An 18,693-nucleotide genomic window follows, 5' to 3' on the forward strand; every position below is an offset into this window, starting at 1 on the left:
CAGTACTCTTGCCTGGAAAATCCCATGGACGGAGGAGCCTGGTAGGTGCAGTCCATGGGGTCTCAAAGAGTTGGACACGACTGAGTGACTTCACTTTCACTCTTCACTTTCATGCATTGGAAAAGGAAATGGCAACCCACTCCAGTGTTCTTGCCTAGAGAATCCCAGGGATGGGGGATCCTGGTGGGCTGCCGTCTATGGGGTTGCACAGAGTCGGACACGACTGAAGCGACTTAGCAGCTTATAGTAATAAAAATGAATGAACTAGAACCATTCATTAGATTCAATAACATAGATGAAGCTGACAATCATGATAATGAGTCAAAGAAGCAAGACACAAAAAAACTCATATAATATGATCTCATTTAATTGAAGATCAAAAGTGGGCAAAACCAAACTGTATCATTTAAGATACATAAAAAGGTTGTAAAATGACAAAGCAGTGACTGACATAAAGGTCATGATTGTGATTATCTTTTCCAGAAGGATTATGACTGGAGATATATGGAAGGGCTTCTTGGGGCATGTTTAATTTCTTGATCTATATTATATAGTAAACTTCTATTATTTTTTATTTGATATTTACATTCTATCAGCAGTAAATTTCCAAACTAAAATATATATTTAGGAAAAAATCAAGGAAAGCTTCATCATTACTAGAGGCAAAAATAGTAAAAAACACAAAAAGGGAAAAGTCATATGTTAAAAATAAAAGGTAGCATATTTGACAACTAAAATAGATTTTTAACACAAACACATTTCTAGAAATCTAGGGATAGTATTTAATTAAAGATTTAATTTGCTAAGATGATTTAAGTGATCTAAATATATTCCTATAGAGGCAATAACAAGGCTTAGAAATATATAAAATAAAACTGGAATTACAGGTAGAAATTATTAAGTCTAACATAGGAATGTGTAATTTAACACACTATTTGACCAAACAAGTGGACAAAAAATTAGTAATGATGGAGATTTAAAACACATACTTAATATGTTTGATCATGCATATATTACAACCCTGTACCCCAAGTTGGAGAATATACATTATTTTCAAACAAAGATCATTTATGAATATTGGCACTGTTTTAGTTCATAAAACTAGTTCAATCGTGTTAAAAAATTATAACTGGTACATTTTTGGACTCCAATGAAATCTGGATAATAATCTTTAAAAATTTGCCAAATATAAGGCATGTCAAAGTCATGCCTTGACTTTGCATTATTGACTTCATGTTTGCCTTACTTGTTCTTCTGGATGTTTTACATTTCTTTTCACCATAATAAGATAATCAAGAGTTGACTATATAAGAAATATGAAAAGAAGTAGGGTTGTTTGGAACAAAGAAGGCTATAATGTAACTGTCTTCTAGAAAATAAAGGAAAAAGAAGGCTATAATGTAACTGTCTTCTAGAAAATAAAGGAGCATGTTCAATCTTACACTGTAGGAAGGGATAATCTGACAGAGTAGAGGCAAAATCTACCATAAGAATGATTAAATTTTGGAACTGGCTACTGCAGACACCACAGAAGTTCAATGTGTAATAGTAAAATCCAGAGGTACTGCATTTCCTGAAAGAACCTATTCCTAAAGGTAGAATCTGAGGTTATAATTAGTTCCATGAACTATACTCAAATTAGATACTTTATCACTCCAGTTGATCTACAATTCTGGAAACTAGCAAATAATTGCCAGCTAATTCATAACATTATACTATTTTTCTCTTAATGTCTAAGTAACTACAATTTGTTTATGTGGCTTAAACTAGAACCATATTAGTACCTGTTTCCTTTTAACAATACTACTCTGAAATGTATTATTTAAAAAAAATGCTTGTCTCTTATATGAAAATTATTTATGAGTTTAAAGGAAGCATATAAGTTGCCACAGTTGGAAAAATGGCCCATGCAATGACAGATTAGAAAAATAAATAACAAAGTCATAATTATTATTAACAAATTTTAAGCTTCATAGGGCATGTGGCATTAGAATCTCTGAGATTTCCATCTTTCACATTCTATTTTTAAAATAATTAACAGGAATCTTTAAAAATTTTTAAGAGAACAGTAGGCTTTATTCCATGGAAAACAGTGAATTTTGCAGAAAAATTTTAAAGTATCTTGTAAGGAATCAAAACAACCAGTCAGTCATAAGATTCCCATGGACTTGGCTTGTTTTCCAACCCATTCTAGGTCCATTCCTTATGACTTAGATATTTTACATTTATTTTATGCTGCATCAGCCTTTAGTGTATACTTGAGTCTCAAAGAGAATTAGTTTTTATAGTTTGGAATTTTTATTAAATATCAATTTCAGGAGGCACACAGCTAGAGTCTACACTATAATGGAACCTTTCAGTAGGACAATACTGAGTAGCTCACTGTAAATTCGAGAGTTTCTCTCAGGTGGATTTGTATAATTTGAGGGCTCCGTCTAAGTGACTTAAGGATGCCAGGGAAAATCAAACGGACTGTGCCTTTTACATTTAGAAGAGACCATGGCCTATTCTCAGTTGTGTAGCAACTGGGCTAATCCATAAGCTATGACTTTCTGGGAGAAAGAAAAGAACGAAAGCGTAGCATGAGAATACATCTGGAAGATCATTTGCAAGAACTCGCAACTTTTTCAGGAAAAGACGAGTTTGAAGATCATAATCCTTTTTGAGAAACAACATGATACAGTGATATATTGAACATATCAAGTGCCATCTTGTACAAGACTTTTGTAGAGACCAAAGGCAGTAGGCAGGCATCAAAAGTTTTAGGAAGAAAAATGGGGAGAAATACTGAGAACTAGCAAAAGTTTATCCATTAATATCTTTGGTATTAGAATTAAGACAAGACTGTACATCAGATGGAGAGATCTAGCTCTTAAAATACCTGTGTCCTGCAGGAGCATAGCCTGAGAATCTGCTCCATAAATTGTACTTAACTCTTCAAATACCACTGAAAAATATAAAAGGTCAATTACTCTACCAGAGTTTTGGGTTCTTGTTCACTCACCTTCACCTTATTTTAATCTAAAGCTAAAGAGAAAGAATTGCTCTGTAAATTTATAATTTTCTTATAAATCCAGGAAGGAAATAAAAACTGGGGGCTTGGTTTCACATTATTATATTCAATAAATTCCTAAACAGTCTCGATAGTAGATCTGGCTTTATAAAAGAAATAGCATTGTCAAGTATAACAGGTGAGGGCTATTTACATAAAGAACATTTAAAGGGTTGTACATACACTATTAGTAGGAGAATGGTATCCATAAAGTTGAAGACGCTGACATAGAGCACAAAGGGCCAAATGAAGTGTCACATTTCAGAATGAACCCAAGTATAGCAAAAGAAAAAAAAGAAAAAGACGACAAAATAATCAATTAGGAAGGGCAAATCATTATGCTACATTCTCTATAGAGCACGCACACAGTACAAGTGGGATAAATGTTAAAGATGAGTAGCAAAGTTTTTTAAATCTCGTATAATTAAACATTAAGTGAACGTGTGCTCATTTCAACCACTTTCATTATAACTTTTTAATGGAACTATTGGTTTGAATTAAACATGGTACTCCGAAGTACGCAGTTTTCCTGAGACATGCTTCAGCAATTCCATGTGCGATGAGGGGCAGACCTGGATGCAGCAGCATGGCGGTGGGGATGGCATGAGACCTATGCTGGAATACAGTTCAGCGCCTGTTAGTGCCATGGACCCAGGCAACTTAATGAACCTCTCTGAGATGGTTTTCTCTTCTGTGCAAAGGTGTGAAGACTTACCTGAGAGAAATGTAATGAGGACTAAATGAGAGTAACATGTATAATGGAGATAGTACAGACCTTAGCACATAGTAAGTGTCCCAAGAAATATTATGCTCATTTCTCTCTTCTGAAGGAGTTCATTTTGATATGTAAATATTTTAAAATTTAGTCTTCCCTAATTTGATTTGGGGATGTACTATTCAGTTTAAAATATTCTACTAATTAAAAGAGAATTTCATGTTTCACAATTAGCTAATCTTTTTGAGTATTTATTATATTTCAAACCCTGTTAAGTGGATACACAGTTTAACTCATTTAACCCCCATAATCATCATATGTGCTCATTACTCCTATTCTTGTACAAATGAAGAAACTGAGGCACAGAAAAATTTAAGGACCTAGTTCAAGGTCACAGAGGTAATGAATGGCAGAGCTAATAGTCAAAACTTGAAAAATCTGACTCCTACAATGTCTAACATAATCTATATATTTTCACCATAAGCTAAATTTCAGTTGTTTCAAAACTCAAAAATCTCATCAGTTCAGATATGCATTGTTTAAAATGCGACAGTTCACATTGTTAAAATGTGACAGCTATTAACAATGTTACCACTAATTATTACTATTATTGTAAAACACAATAAAAATATTTGAAGAGCACTGTATTGTCCTAGAGTGTTGCTTAGTTCAGAAGCTGCACTAAAGATTATTTCTGGATTGTTTTAAGAAATAGTTTGGATAGCTAAATTCTATAAGTGAGATTCCAGGAGCATTAATTGAACTGTAAGATAAACACCTCTGGGATACCTATGGAGATCAGTGTCTTTAGCAACATTCATTTCCATATAAGTAAGTGATAGAATACTTAAAAGTTATTTTTATCTGTTCTTTAAGTCTCCTTCCCCATGTATTTGCTAGATAATGTTTCACTGATCTACGTACGTTCATATAAAATAACACAATTTAGGGTATACTGATATAATTTAGACTTCATAATTCAGATAGACTTTCCCTAAATAATCCAAGTTAATAAAGTTTTACCGTATTACTGTTATGAACTTATTTGCATTATATCATTGGTATTAAATTTACTTCACCTGGGATGCAATGAAGCTTTTGTGCTGACATGGTAGCTTTTCCCAATGTGGGTTGACTGCTATTATTATTCCCTTTCCTCTCTCCCTTTGTTACTCACTTAGGTATTTTAGTAAAGGTTACTGATTAGAATAGGATTGTTACTTTACTGGAAGATCCATAAGTCTTTTCTGGAATTAGTATAAATAAACAAACAATTAAGTGTGTATTCATTGAAACACTATCTACTTTATCACTGAGGTATACCAAAAGATTTATTAACATAATTCAACCTCCTAAATGATATTTTATCAACAACTTGCCTATCCAGTCAATCATTGGCAATCCATGAAAGTTAAAATAATTGTTTACTCTTTTAGTATATTATCAGTAGAGAGTGTCTTCTACAAGTGTCTTCCATAATTTAATCTATTGGGGAGGTTAAAAAAATACTGATAAATATACCATAGTCAAATATTCTGAGAAATAATACACATTCATAATCCTGATAATCTGCTTTTATTAATATAAATACACACTTTGTAAATCTACTGGGATGAAAATGACACCCATCTGCTACAGATAACCCATGTTTAAAAAAACCTAATATATATGCTTGTAACAGTGAAAAAAATAAAAAGTGTTGCAACTCTTTGAAGTTAATTATTTGATTTCCAGATAAACCAATTAAACTATTTCACAGGGCCACTAATTTGCAAATGGAACAATTATCAATTACATACTAACAAAATTCACCATGTTTCTACTATCTAAGTACCAGAGGAAGAAATATGATACAGTGGGTAAAAGTATAGGTTTTGGAGTTGGCCAGCCATGGGTTCAAATCTTGGCTTTGGCATTTAATAGGGAATTTTGGACAAGATACTAACCTTTCCAAGTGTCAGTTTTCTCATCTATAACTATAGATAATAACAGAACTGTTTGGTAGATTAAAAGAGAAAATGCATGCAAAGCGTCTAATATAATGCCTCATACTAAAGTCTTAGTACCTGTCTGTTATTTTTATTAAGTGAACCTAGGATGTTGTCAGGCTGAAATATTTACTTGGGACAAGCAAAAAGAAAACTAGAAGGAAAATGGAGGGAAATGTTGCTTAACTCTACCTTCAAAGTAAAATGAAACATTACTCTTCCCAGAAGAAGAATCTGTAATACATCTTTCTATGAATGCAAAGAAACATATTATTTCCTTGTTTTTGCTTCAACATTCATATTATTATAGTACCACTAAATTTACTCACATGTATAATTAAATCTTTGCAATTCACCTTTAAATTTTTATATGCATAATGATCTGTATTAACCTATTATATGATATACCCTTCAAATCTCATGGATAACAACAATATGGATGAAAATGATTTAATGAACATGGTTATGGATACACATGTTTAATATCAATACCTGATATAAATATTGATATCAAAGCATATAAATACTGAAGTTTTTCTACATAAGAACTTTAGAAAGTTTTCAAGAAACAGACAGATCCAAAGTTACAGGCTTTAATTGCTATTTCTCAACATGAATAAAATAATTCTTACCTAGAAAACCCACCTGAAACCATTATAAATTATTCTTACCAGCATTGCACGCTTTTCTTCATCTCCTTTAGTTTCTCTCTTTTCATTTTTTTTCCTGAATATTTCTTGAAGCTGAAAAGAAAACCAATCAAAAATCAAACACCTGATAAGAGTTTCTGGGAACCTATCTAATACCCCATGCAAGATATATTCTAAGAACAAAGAAAATAATTAGCTTCATATACACCAAGAACATTAAAACTAGTATGAATACATTTTCTGATACCAGTTTTTTTCCTAAGAAAAAGTTTTAGGTCCAGCATATAGTTTTACTTTATGATAGTATCTCCTACAGTTTAACTTTATTGCTAAGACACAAAGACATGGAGCCTGTGGCATATACATAAAAAGAGATGAAGCCTACTGAGGAATAAAGGACACTGGACCAGAAGTCAGGGGTCTAGGCTTGAGCCCATCTTCTGTCATGGATGGGGGACAGGTCCTCACTGGGCTCCAATTTGCTCATACATGAACTGAAGATGGACTGAATGACCTCTAAGGTCTCTTTCAGGTAATGGTAGGAACATGGGCTCTGCATGTCTAACCTTTTGAGCAAGTTACTCTAATCATTTAAGGCTTGTTTTCTATATGGGGAATATGAATAATTTCTTACCTTAAAGCAATATATTTTTTCCTCTAGCTTTACTGAGATATATTTTTTCCTCTAGCTTTACTGAGATATATTTTTTTCCTCTAGCTTTACTGAGATATTTTTTTCCTCTAGCTTTACTGAGATATAATTGATAGGTCTTATACAAATAATGTTGTGCAGAGTAGACATTACAAGTAATTACTTAGCATAAGCACATTGCCTGTTCCAGTATTCCTGCCTGGGAAATTTCATGAACAGAGGAGCCTGGTGGGCTACAGTCCATGGGGTCAGAAAAGAGTCAGACACAGCAACTGAGCACACATACTCTGTTATACATGGCATTATTTCCTGTTTAAAATCTTCTTTTACACATGGAAGCTTAATTTTATCTTTATCTCAGTTTTCTGGTGAGGTCCCTGTTCTTGTCTGTGTAATTTGAACCACTATCTCAATTCTTTTACTTCACTTAGTATGGCTAGAGCTGAAATTCAAAATGTATTCTCTCCCAAGATATATAATAACAATTTAAAACTACAGTATAAACAGTAAATTATTTTATTAACACATATATTCCATACTTTATCTTAATGAAAAGTTTTTCTTTTTAGCAAGCATTATTAATACTCGCTTTATAAACAGGCAGGAGGATCATAGATTTTATAAATCTATTTTACAAGTCTACAAGTAACTCTGCCCAACTCCACCTCTGCTTTTAGGAACTCCTAGCTGTTGATGTGCGTGCGTGCTAAGTCACTTCAGTCATGTGCAACTCTGTGCGATGCTATGGACTGCAACCTGCCAGACTCCTCTATCCATGGGATTCTCCAGGCAAGAATACTGGAGTGGGTTGCCATTTCCTCCTGCAGGGGATCTCACCAACCCAGGATTGAACCCTAGTCTCTTACATCTCCTGCACTGGCAGGTGGGTTCTTTACCACTAGCACCACCTTGGAAGCCCTTAGCCATTTACAAACAACAACAAACAATAAAACAGTATGGCCACTGCAGAGTAGACCATTGCTTTAAAGGAAGAGCAACTTTTTTAAGAGTGTAGAGTAGAAACAAACTGAAATTCTACAAGAATGTTTTACCTCCCACCTCCACAGACAGACAGGAATCCCACACACACACATCTACACAGGCAGCTTCCAATGCACTGAGTTCCAAAAGGGAACCTTTAAGACAGTGGGGTGGAACTTGGCCGTGTTTCCATAGAAAGTCTGTTGAAGGCTGTTTCAATTACAAGGCCCATTCTTAAAGTCCTAAAGTACAGCTGAACACTATCATGACAGAGCTCTAGTGAACTAAGTCTGCCCATCTTAGGATGTTAGCAACATCTCTCTACTGCAACGAAACTCCCCACCTCCGCACCATCGTGAGCAGCACTACAGTAAGGGATCCTTTGTGGGCCCAGCTCCCCAGACTTGCTCAGGGGCTGTACTTGGCCAAGGGCTACACAGAAGCCTTTTGACAGATCCCAGTAATTAGTTCCCTGCTTCCTTTTGAGCAGCTGCTAATTTGTTCTGGTGAGGATTTCCCTCTCGCCTCTTTCCTACCATGGGAAAGAATGATTTCATAATTTCTCTTCTGTGCTCCAGCCTCTGAAGAAAATACTAAGCTATCTAAGAGGTTTTCCAAGGGATTTTTATTGGCTTGTTACAAAGGAAAAACAGAAAATGAAATGGCTATTTATGTTATTTTCTGCTTCTCTTTTTGCTAAGAGAGTAGAGGTAAATATTGAGTTGCACAAAAAGGCTAAAGCTAGACCTTGTTACTGGGAGGAGTAAACCAATGTTAATCTCTGTTTTGGAGAAAATCAGAAAAGGCATTTTGCCACAGACATAGATACAGGATACATGGGTAAAAAGAGAGAAATTCCAGAAGGAGAGGGTGGTTAAGATGAGTGAGTAGCTGATGATGCTGCCAGACCAGCACCAACATGGGACCAGTCAGGTAAGAAAGCCTGAAAGACAAATACCAAGAACAACTTATCAGCCCTTGGTCAAAGACAAGGGAAGGCAATGGGAGAATGGGCTAAGACTGGAATACAAGGCAGGAACGAGTGGAAGAGAAAAAAAATATTGTAAATCCTTTAAAGAAAAGGAAGGGAAGTTTCCACAGGCAGGCAACGAGCTGCCTATGGCTGGGTGGCTGATATGACAGGGTCTGGGCGTGTGTAACAGCCCAGGATTGCCTGTCTCTCACTCCGTGGAAAATATACATTTCAAACCTCCAGAATGTGTGTAAACAATTATAATCATCTTCATGTGTGTGTGTGCTCAGTCACTAAATCATGGATGACTCTCTTGAGATCCTATGGACTGTAACCACTAGGTTCCTCTGTCCATGGGATTTTTCAGGCAAGAATACCACAGTGAGTTGCCATTTTCTTCTCCAGGGGATCTTCCCACCCAGGAATCAAACCTGTGTCTCCTGCACTGACAGGTGGATTCTTTATCACTGAGCCACCTCAGAAGCCCTATAATCATCTTTATACACTGAATAGATTTATATAGTGTAAAAATAATTCAAAATAAAGTACATGAGTATAATATACTGTATTAAGGTAAAAGCATAATACTTTTACTCTTTTTTCAACAATGTGCTGTGCTTAGTCACTCAGTCGTGTCTGACTCTTTGCGACCCCATGAACTGTAGCCTGCCAGGCTCCTCTGTCCATGGGGATTCTCTAGGCAAGAATACTGGAGTGGGTTGCCCTCCTCCAGAGGATCTTCCCAACCCAGGGATCAGACCCAAGTCTCTGGCATTGCAGGTGGATTCTTTACTGTTTGAGCCACCAGCGGAGCCCTTTTTCTACAGCGGTATTCTAAATAATGCAAAAACAAAAAATATAAGTAAGCAATATATGTATTGATAAAATGTAACCAATAATATACATACCACCAAAAACTCCTTTTTATCCACCATCTCATTGCCATCTGTGTCAAACATGTTGAAAGCTATTCTAAAACCTGCATGTGGCTCTGCCAGACAAAAACAGGAAAGTATTTGTGAAATGGAAAAATGTTTTCAAAGTTCAAAATCCACATTAGTTGTAAACAACTCATATTCTGTGCAGAAATGCTTTAACCAAGAAATTAAAAGCAACATGTTACTATTAGTTAACTATAATAAAAGCTATAGGTAAGTATATATACTTCTGCTTCATATATTAGCACACTTAGTAACACAGTTGATAATACACTTGAAATCTACTTGTGTGATACTTGCTGCATATCATTAACAGTAAAATCTGATTACCTTCCTTCCAAAAATAAATATTCTTTCTTTTCCAAAGTCTGTCAGTTTGTTTGAAAAGAAAATATCATCTCAGTACATTTGAAATATTTTTAATATGTCAGCTAGTTAGAGCAGAAGAAAAAAAAAATACAACACAATGGACCAGCCTAAAATCCTGGGGAAATTATAACAGAATGACCCACACAAAAAAAAGTCAGGCATGAGAGATTACATACTTGGGGTTGAACTTCCAGAGGCTTCAAATACAGAAATATAAAATAAAAAGGACTTGAATAATTAATTCCTTATTTCCCCCAAATACAAGGAAAAACTGCTTTTCTGAGAAAGACTTTCATACACTATGAACTGCTGTAATTGTATGAAAATTATAATAAGATTCAATACCTCTTCTCCTTCCACTTCTAAAGCAAAAAGAAGAATGCTTGGACAGAAGAAAACTTGAACGCATCCTTCAAAGCAGATCTCAGTGTACATGCCTTTTTCAAAACATTTGACCTGTTTTGAGATGACTGGCAAAAAGTTTAAAAAGGGACCTCCCACAGGTACATTTGCCACTACGTGTTTTGAAATTGTGAACCCAGCAAAGCGAAGCACATAGACTTGCTTTCTTAACCAGTAATAGCTGTCTCTGAAAATAATGGAAATGAAAGCCTTTTATGCAAGTTCATTTTTTGCATGTATTTTAGGAATCTAAACTTACTTTCATTCTCACTCACTTGAGGAAGAAATAAAAAGTTACACCATCTCCAATGACCAAGGTTTAAGCTTTAAAAAGATCTTGAAGATACACACAGAAAGAAGTCCTCACAAGCATTGTTTGGAAGGGAAAATAAAGTCAAAGTAATAAAAAGTAAAGGTCGGGGTGGGGGAGGTTGGAAACTATAGACAGCTAACATGGATTATCTAGCTCACTTCCTGTGTGCTTAGTCATTCAGTTGTGTCCGACTCTTTTCGACCCCATGGACTATAACCCGCCAGGCTCCTCTGCCCATAGAGATTCTCCAGGCAAGAATACGGGAGTGGGTTGCCATGCCCTCCCACAGCAGGGATCTTCCCAACCCAGGCATCAAACCCAGATCTCTCACATTGCAGGCAGATTCTTTACCATCTGACCCACCAGGAAAGCCCAAGAATACTGGATTGGGTAGCCTATCCCTTTTCCAAAGGATCTGCCCGACCTAGGAATTGAACGGGGGTCTCCTGCATTGCAAGCCGATTCTTTACCCACTGAGCTACCAGGGAAGACCCAACCAACACCCATAATTACAGAAAAGTTAGGGTCTTTGAGTGCTGTGACTTCATTTGGAATTCAGAACTCATCTTAGAAAAAGAGTTTAAATTGAAAAATTATAATTAAATAACACCCATAATGTTTTTTGGTTTTGTGTGTGTGTGTGTGTGTGTTAAGAGTCACAGCACTCAAATATCCTAACTTTTCTGTAGCAAGCAAAAACCACTATATGGGATTTTTTCTAACATGCTAAAACCAATCCTGTCCAAACTCAATATGTGGTTTTCCTCACCAGTTTTGTTTTACTTGTACCTACCACTATGCTGGTTCAGAGACTTATAACTTCTAATTTTGCATCCAAAGTTGTTCTAGCTAACAAGATAACTTTGGAACAAGTCTCTGAGATACTCCTTGGCACCCACTCCTCTAATTTCCATGGTGGCATTCATCCTTGACTGGACTCAAAATCCATGGCTTTCCAGTCTGGAACGTCCTCAGGCAGTATTATAATTAACTGCACAATACTTACTTTTCTTCAGTCATTTTAAATGATTTTGAGCCAGGATAAAAAAAGCAAGAAAAAAAAAAAAGGCAGTAATTTTTGAAACACACATGTGTGCACACATAAACAACACATTTCCCAAACTTCCGGTGACAGAACTCCAACATAACATTATCCATCACTAAATTCAGAATAAAACAGTGGCTGTGTTATCTTCCAATCATAGAAGTACAGGAATTTTAAGACTGGTTTCTAATGATGCAGTTTTATTGACGTTCTTTTTTCCAACACATCTCCATAAATATCCACAATTGGAAATTCCAATAGTCACTTTCTTGTGTTCATTTGCCAGTTAGTTTCTGAGAGGCTACCATGCACCTGACACTGTTCTTAATACAGAAATGAACAAAAAAGATAAAATCTTTGCTATTGTGGACCCACACAGACAAAAACATGTAAACCAATAAACAAATACTTTCAAGTAGTTTCCATGCTATGAAGAAAATACAACACTGGACAGGGAGAAAAAGGGAGAGGTAGAAGAGGGAGCTATATTAAGGAGAGTGGTTAAGTAGGGCTTCCCTAAGCTTTCATGTTTCAAAGAAAACCTGAATTATTTTTATTATTCGGAGGATCTTGAGGAAAAGCATTGATGGTAGCAGGAACAGAAAGTACAAATGAGACTTCAGGGATTTAAAATGTCAGATAGATGGTTGGAGCACAGTGAACTACAGGGTGTAAGTTCCCCCATTAAATGCAATGAAACTTAACTGAACACTTTAGTAAACTCTTCATATATTTCAAAAGAATTGCTGCATATGAAAAGAACAAAACAATGAAGCTGGTGGAGGATGTATGATGGGTCTCCTGATAGACTCAGTAGTTAAAAGACTCATTCTTTCACACTAATCTTGCAGAAAATGTGATTTGAATGAATGTAGCAGAAAATTTACAAATTATTACCCGTCCTTACCTTTAGGCTCCCACATAGATTAAACCACAAGGATTGACGTAGGATATTAAATTCTTAATTTATGAGCATTTTATTACTATACCATAAGCCGTAATCATATTTATGGTTTTGACACTTTACAATACTATTCTTAGCATTTTCCACTGGCATTTAGACATGAATTTTGCAAGACAGCGTGGATAGAACTAAACTGATTTTCAAAGTATGAGACTCTAAAAAAAGATTTATTTCCCAAGGTTATGCTTGAGAAAGAAAACTGCATCAGAAGTAGATTTAAGGAGTACACTTACTTGTTAAAATACATAAAAGAAAAAGATACTCTGTGTAAGAAATCACACCTAGAAGAAAAATAGTATTAGTTATGCTGTATATAAAATATTTCTTTCATATTTATCAAGTAAAATATTATTCTTATAATAGCTGTAAATAATAGTTACAAAAAATTCAGACTTTAAAGAAGATGCTAAATATTGTTTTAAATGAGACCAAACTATTACCATAAGATCAGAGCAAAAGAAGAAATAAATTTTACTTTGTTTCATATGCCCTCTTAGAAACAAAATTCACATTAATGCTTCCAGATATATTGACACAAAAGCAAAATTATTAATAATATTTACATATAGCTGTAAATTTTAAACGTGTTGCTAGAGCTTTCAATATATGAATCTAATTAAAGATTAGAAGGTTGAAAATGGTTAACTCTGTGAAGTGCTTAATGACATCTTAGACCTCCTTGAATAAAACATTTAGATATTCTTGCTTAGAGATTTGACTGCTGTATTGCATTCAAAAAACACAACTCTATAGCTATTACTTTTCTGCCTTTAAGTTATCATTCATTATTCTTGACACATTTCATGCTTCTATTAAGTCTAAGAAATTTTAATTTTAATTAAATGGCTTACACTTTCTGCATATTGCATCCTGAGTTCTCTGTAATCTCATAATTATAAACTTTAAAAGGAGTTTGTTAAGTAAATAAAAATATACATTCTGTTACTCAAATTCTTGCTTTTGAATGATAACACCCAAAACTAGAATTAATGGCTTAATTGATTTTCCAAGCAGATCCTGAGAAAATTAAAATCAGGAATAAGGCAATAATACTTATCCAGATATGAGACAGTTCTCATGTTTGGTAAAACAGTATAAAAATGATCAGATCGTGAACCTTAAAACTCCACTTTACCTGATGCTCTTTGAGGCTATCCTCTTTGTTACAGAACAAAGAGAAGAGGAGGCACTGTCAGGCGGTCTGTCAGGAGAGGTGAAGGCACTGAGCTAGGAGGCCTGAAAGCATTCCCGTCTTTTGTTTATACTAGAATATTGTGACCTATAGACATAGTTCTGGTTGATTGCCATGAATGTTATGGGAGAAAGATTCTGGAATGGTCAATGTGTATAAAGATACAATACCTAGATTCCATAGGGATCCCTCAAAAAAAAAAAAAAAGAATTGGAAATGGGCTCTGTAGCTCCACAATCCAGTCTCATCGACTGTTGTTCTAAATGATGTGGGGGAATACACAAGAGATGCCGGTTAGTGAAAAGAAGTTCAATGCCTGCTGTACATCTTTTAATTGATAATCAACACAAGAGTCCCCTCAGTGAAGGATTACTTAACAGTAGGTATCTTGATCATGAGTACTACAGTAGACACTTGTTGGAAGTAAGGAGTTTTTGAGGTGGTGTCATCCACAGCAGAGAAAAACAAAGTGAGAAGCTCATGATAAAATTTAATAAAAATGGTCAAGGAGAAGAGAAAATACTACTAAACATGAACTGTAGATTCATGCTTTTAATTACAAAAATGGAGAATCATAGACTAATCTTTCAATTTGTTTTAAGGTCACCCAGAGTCAAAAATAAAATAACAGTAAATGCTAAGCATATAGTAAACTTGTGATCTTTAGAAAAAGAGGATAAGAAAGATGCCAACTAGGTTTCCTTTAAAAGTTCAATTTAAAAAATTCTAAGGGAAGTTCCTTTAAAAGCACCACAGTGTTTAGTTCCTATATCCTGATACATTACAGCTGGCTATTATAACTAAGTCTGTGTAATTCATGTTTCCATAAATGTTACATACCAATTAAATTTTGTAAAACTAACATTTTCTTGCTGGGTTGTATTTTAAGCTGATAGAATTCTTTGTAAGTTAGTCTTCAACAGCTCTAAAAACTTAAAGATTCCTCTTCCACCTAATCTCTTTATTAAAAAACAAGACTATAACTCTTTACTTTACCTAACCCAATGGTTCTAAAACTTGGGTACATGGATTACCTTGATAATCCCATCACTATGACATAGATCTGCACTGTTCTACAGGGTAGCCACTGACCACACAGGGTTACTTAAATTTAGAAATAATTAAAAGTAAATAAAATTTAAAATTCAATTCCTCAGATACAGTAGCCCCATTTCAGGTTCTTCATAGCCACAACTGACTCAAGGCTATGGACTCTAGGGATATGGACATTCCAGCCACTGTAGACAGTTCTATTGGATAGCATTGAATACATTACCTTCCCTGAAAAAAATATACAAATCTGCACACAACTTAAGTAGGATTAGGACTTGCCTAAACCTATAGCTTCCAGATTTAAGCCTCCCTTTAACTAAAAAGAATTTCCTTCTTCCATCCATTTATCTTTCTTAGATTGTATTTGATCCAATTTTATTTTCCCATGAGAGGTATCAAGGAAATACTTTTTACATTCACCAATTTACCCCATTCTTCTGAGCTTTGAACTCTCTTGATCCTATCATTCCACTCTAAGATTTGAATGGCAATCTTTAACACAACTTCCAGAAAAAAATTTCTAAGAACTTTAAAGATATCGTAGCCCAGACTTCACAAAGATGTATAAACCCTAGTTATGAAAAGCCTACAATTAAAGATAAGGTGTCTCCTCCATCCAGAGTCCATGAGATCTAGGTACAAGCAATTTGAATTTCTAATTCTACTTAGATAAACATATATGATTTATAATTACTCTTTTAAAGTATTTATCTTCATGTTAAATATATTATTTTCAAACCAGTATTGGTTAAAAGTGATAGAAAAGAAAAAGGTAAGTTTATATAATTGCTTTATATTTTTATTTTGTATATTCTTGTATTTGAATATAAAAATATGTATTTCTAAGAAACATTCCTTGCTAAGATTAAAAGAAATTATATTGATTAGTTTCTACTATAAATATTTATAAAAAGTACACTGTAAAAGAAAATTGCAATAACAGCTATATAATTTGATTGCAAGGACATACATGAATTAATGAGTTATATAGATGTGGGTAATACAGTAAGTTGAAACAATTGGATTTTGCAGTGAGTTTTGTCTTTAAAAAATGCTCAAATTGTACAGCCAAAAGATATATCCAATAAGCTTTTCATACTGATTAAATTTAAGAAAATCTGTAATCCCCTGGAAGTAAACGGAAAGAAGAAAAAATAGATTTGGAAATCAGTATTTCTGAACAATGCTTTCTGTAGGTAGATATAATACTTCTCAATATGGTTAAAAAAGGGTTTTTTTAAACTGTTAAAGTTCACTTTGTTGGAAGATATGAATAATGTATCATAAATAAAGTAACCTTAACCTCACTATCAAGAAACATTCATTATTAATATTTTGGTATTTTTCTTTTTAGTTTTTTTCTCTCTGTACACAGACACATATATAACTGTAAAATTATTTAAGCATGAGGAAAATATACATGTATAAATAGTATAAGCAATACAGTGTCAGTACTAAAATACATAAATACTAAAGTTAACTTACCTTTTTCTTTAAGATTTCGAAATAGCTTTGATGATCCTTTCCAAACTGGTGGTGTTTCTGATAGCATTTGATTTAATTCCTGTTACATAAAGTATCATTATACTGATTAACATAACACATATATAACATAATATATAACATAGTATATATCATTATACTGATAAACAGGTAAGCCACTATTTATAAAACAGACGAAAAATATTTAAATGCCAATGCAAAAAAAATTCTCTGCTTAGAAGACCTCAGATAATGGCTGTATTTATACTACTATCTCTGTGGTCCATTCAACAGTAAAACCCAATGACCAAAAGTGTAAAAGTAAAAATGAGTGATAAAGATGCTACATTAAATTCAATTAGAGCTACAAAAAATTTCAGATAAATGTATTAATTGGGGATATATAGTACTCTTGCCTGGAAAATCCCATGGACAGAGGAGCCTGGTACGCTGCAGTCCATGAGGTTTGCTAAGAGTTTGCTAACAGCTGAGCGACTTCCCTTTCACTTTTCACTTTCATGCATTGGAGAAGGAAATGGCAACCCACTCCAGTGTTCTTGCCTGGAGAATCCCAGGGACAGAGGAGCCTGGTAGGAGGCCGTCTATGTGGTCACACAGAGTCGGACACGACTGAAGTGACTTAGCAGCAGCAGCTGCAGCAGGGCTTCCTTAGAGAAGGCAATGGTGACCCACTCTTGTACTCTTGCCTGGAAAATCCCATGGACAGAGGAGCCTGGTAGGCTGCAGTCCATGGGGTCACTAAGACAGAACTGAGCGACTTCACTTTCACTTTTCACTTTCATGCATTGGAGAAGGAAATGGCAACCCACTCCAGGGTTCTTTCCTGGAGAATCCCAGGGACGGGGGAGCCTAGTGGGCTGCCGTCTATGGGGTCGCACAGAGTCGGACACAACTGAAGTGACTTAGCAGCAGCAGCAGCACCTCTTTAGGCTAAGTGGAATGACTAGATTTTTCTTTAGGGGAGAACCTTAACTACCTCCTAAAAAATCACTGGTAAGATAAGGCACAGACTGAATTTACACCAAAACCATTTTTTTTTAAACTTTGTGTTGTGGACATTATGAGAGAATAATATAATTACTTCCTACCTTTAGCAGCTATTAACACTTTACCAATTTTGTTTCACTTATTTCTCTTTTCCCACTTTTCTTTTGTGGGGGACTGCAGGACTTCCTAGGTAGCGCCTGTGGTAATGAATCTACCTGCCAATGCAGGAGATGTAAAAGACGCAGGTTTGATTGCTGGGTAGGGAAGTTGCCCTGGAGTAGGGAATGGCAACACATTCCAGTTTTCTTGCCTGGAAAATCCCATGGACAGAGGAGCCTGGCTGGCTACAGTCCATGTGGTTGCAAAGAGTTGGACATGACTGGGCACCAGCACCACCACATATATATATATATTATAAATGTGTATATATGAAATCAACCCTGTGGACCATAGCCCATGTATATCAAAATGCTGTCCATGGGATTCTCAGGCAAGAATACTGGAGTGGGTTGCTGTGCCCTCCTCCAAGGGATCTTCCCCCCTTTCCCAATGTCGTTGTACCTTAAAAAGCCCTGTGACATTTTTAAACCATCTTTTTCATTACTGAGCTGAGTTAGCAGACAAACAGGGAATCTCTGGGATGCCAAAGGCAGGAGAGGTATTTTTAGGGGATTTATAGAGTCCCTGAAGTCCATCTGTGAGTTCTTGCTCTCACTTCCTTCATACTGTTATTTCCGCACGGCAGGTAACAGATGCCACCAATGCTGAGTACTGTCTCACTAGGATACCAATGGCACAGAGGTCAGAATTCACAACGACTAATGATGCTTAATGTTTAAACAACAGTAAATCCATAAAGATTTTTGTTAAAACAGGAGATTAAAAAGTATTTTGAGTATTCTTTATACACTTTCAT

At 35.0% G+C, this 18,693-nt stretch overlaps 1 protein-coding gene across 1 annotated transcript in view; it reads right to left on the bottom strand.

Annotated features, from left to right (window-relative positions):
* MICU3 (mitochondrial calcium uptake family, member 3) overlaps positions 1-18,693 on the bottom strand; it is a 75,346-nt gene that overhangs the window by 22,603 nt on the left and 34,050 nt on the right. The window contains exons 5-9 of the mRNA XM_010858398.1: positions 16,773-16,851; positions 13,276-13,323; positions 9,920-10,002; positions 6,427-6,498; positions 3,236-3,274 (exon numbers count right to left, since the gene is read on the bottom strand). Of these exons, the coding sequence (XP_010856700.1) occupies positions 3,236-3,274; positions 6,427-6,498; positions 9,920-10,002; positions 13,276-13,323; positions 16,773-16,851 (321 nt within the window). The remainder of the gene's footprint in view (positions 1-3,235; positions 3,275-6,426; positions 6,499-9,919; positions 10,003-13,275; positions 13,324-16,772; positions 16,852-18,693) is intronic.

This window comes from Bison bison, unplaced genomic scaffold (assembly GCF_000754665.1).
Source record: "Bison bison bison isolate TAMUID 2011002044 unplaced genomic scaffold, Bison_UMD1.0 scf7180017864386, whole genome shotgun sequence".
In the NCBI taxonomy this organism is placed as follows: Eukaryota; Metazoa; Chordata; class Mammalia; order Artiodactyla; family Bovidae; genus Bison; species Bison bison.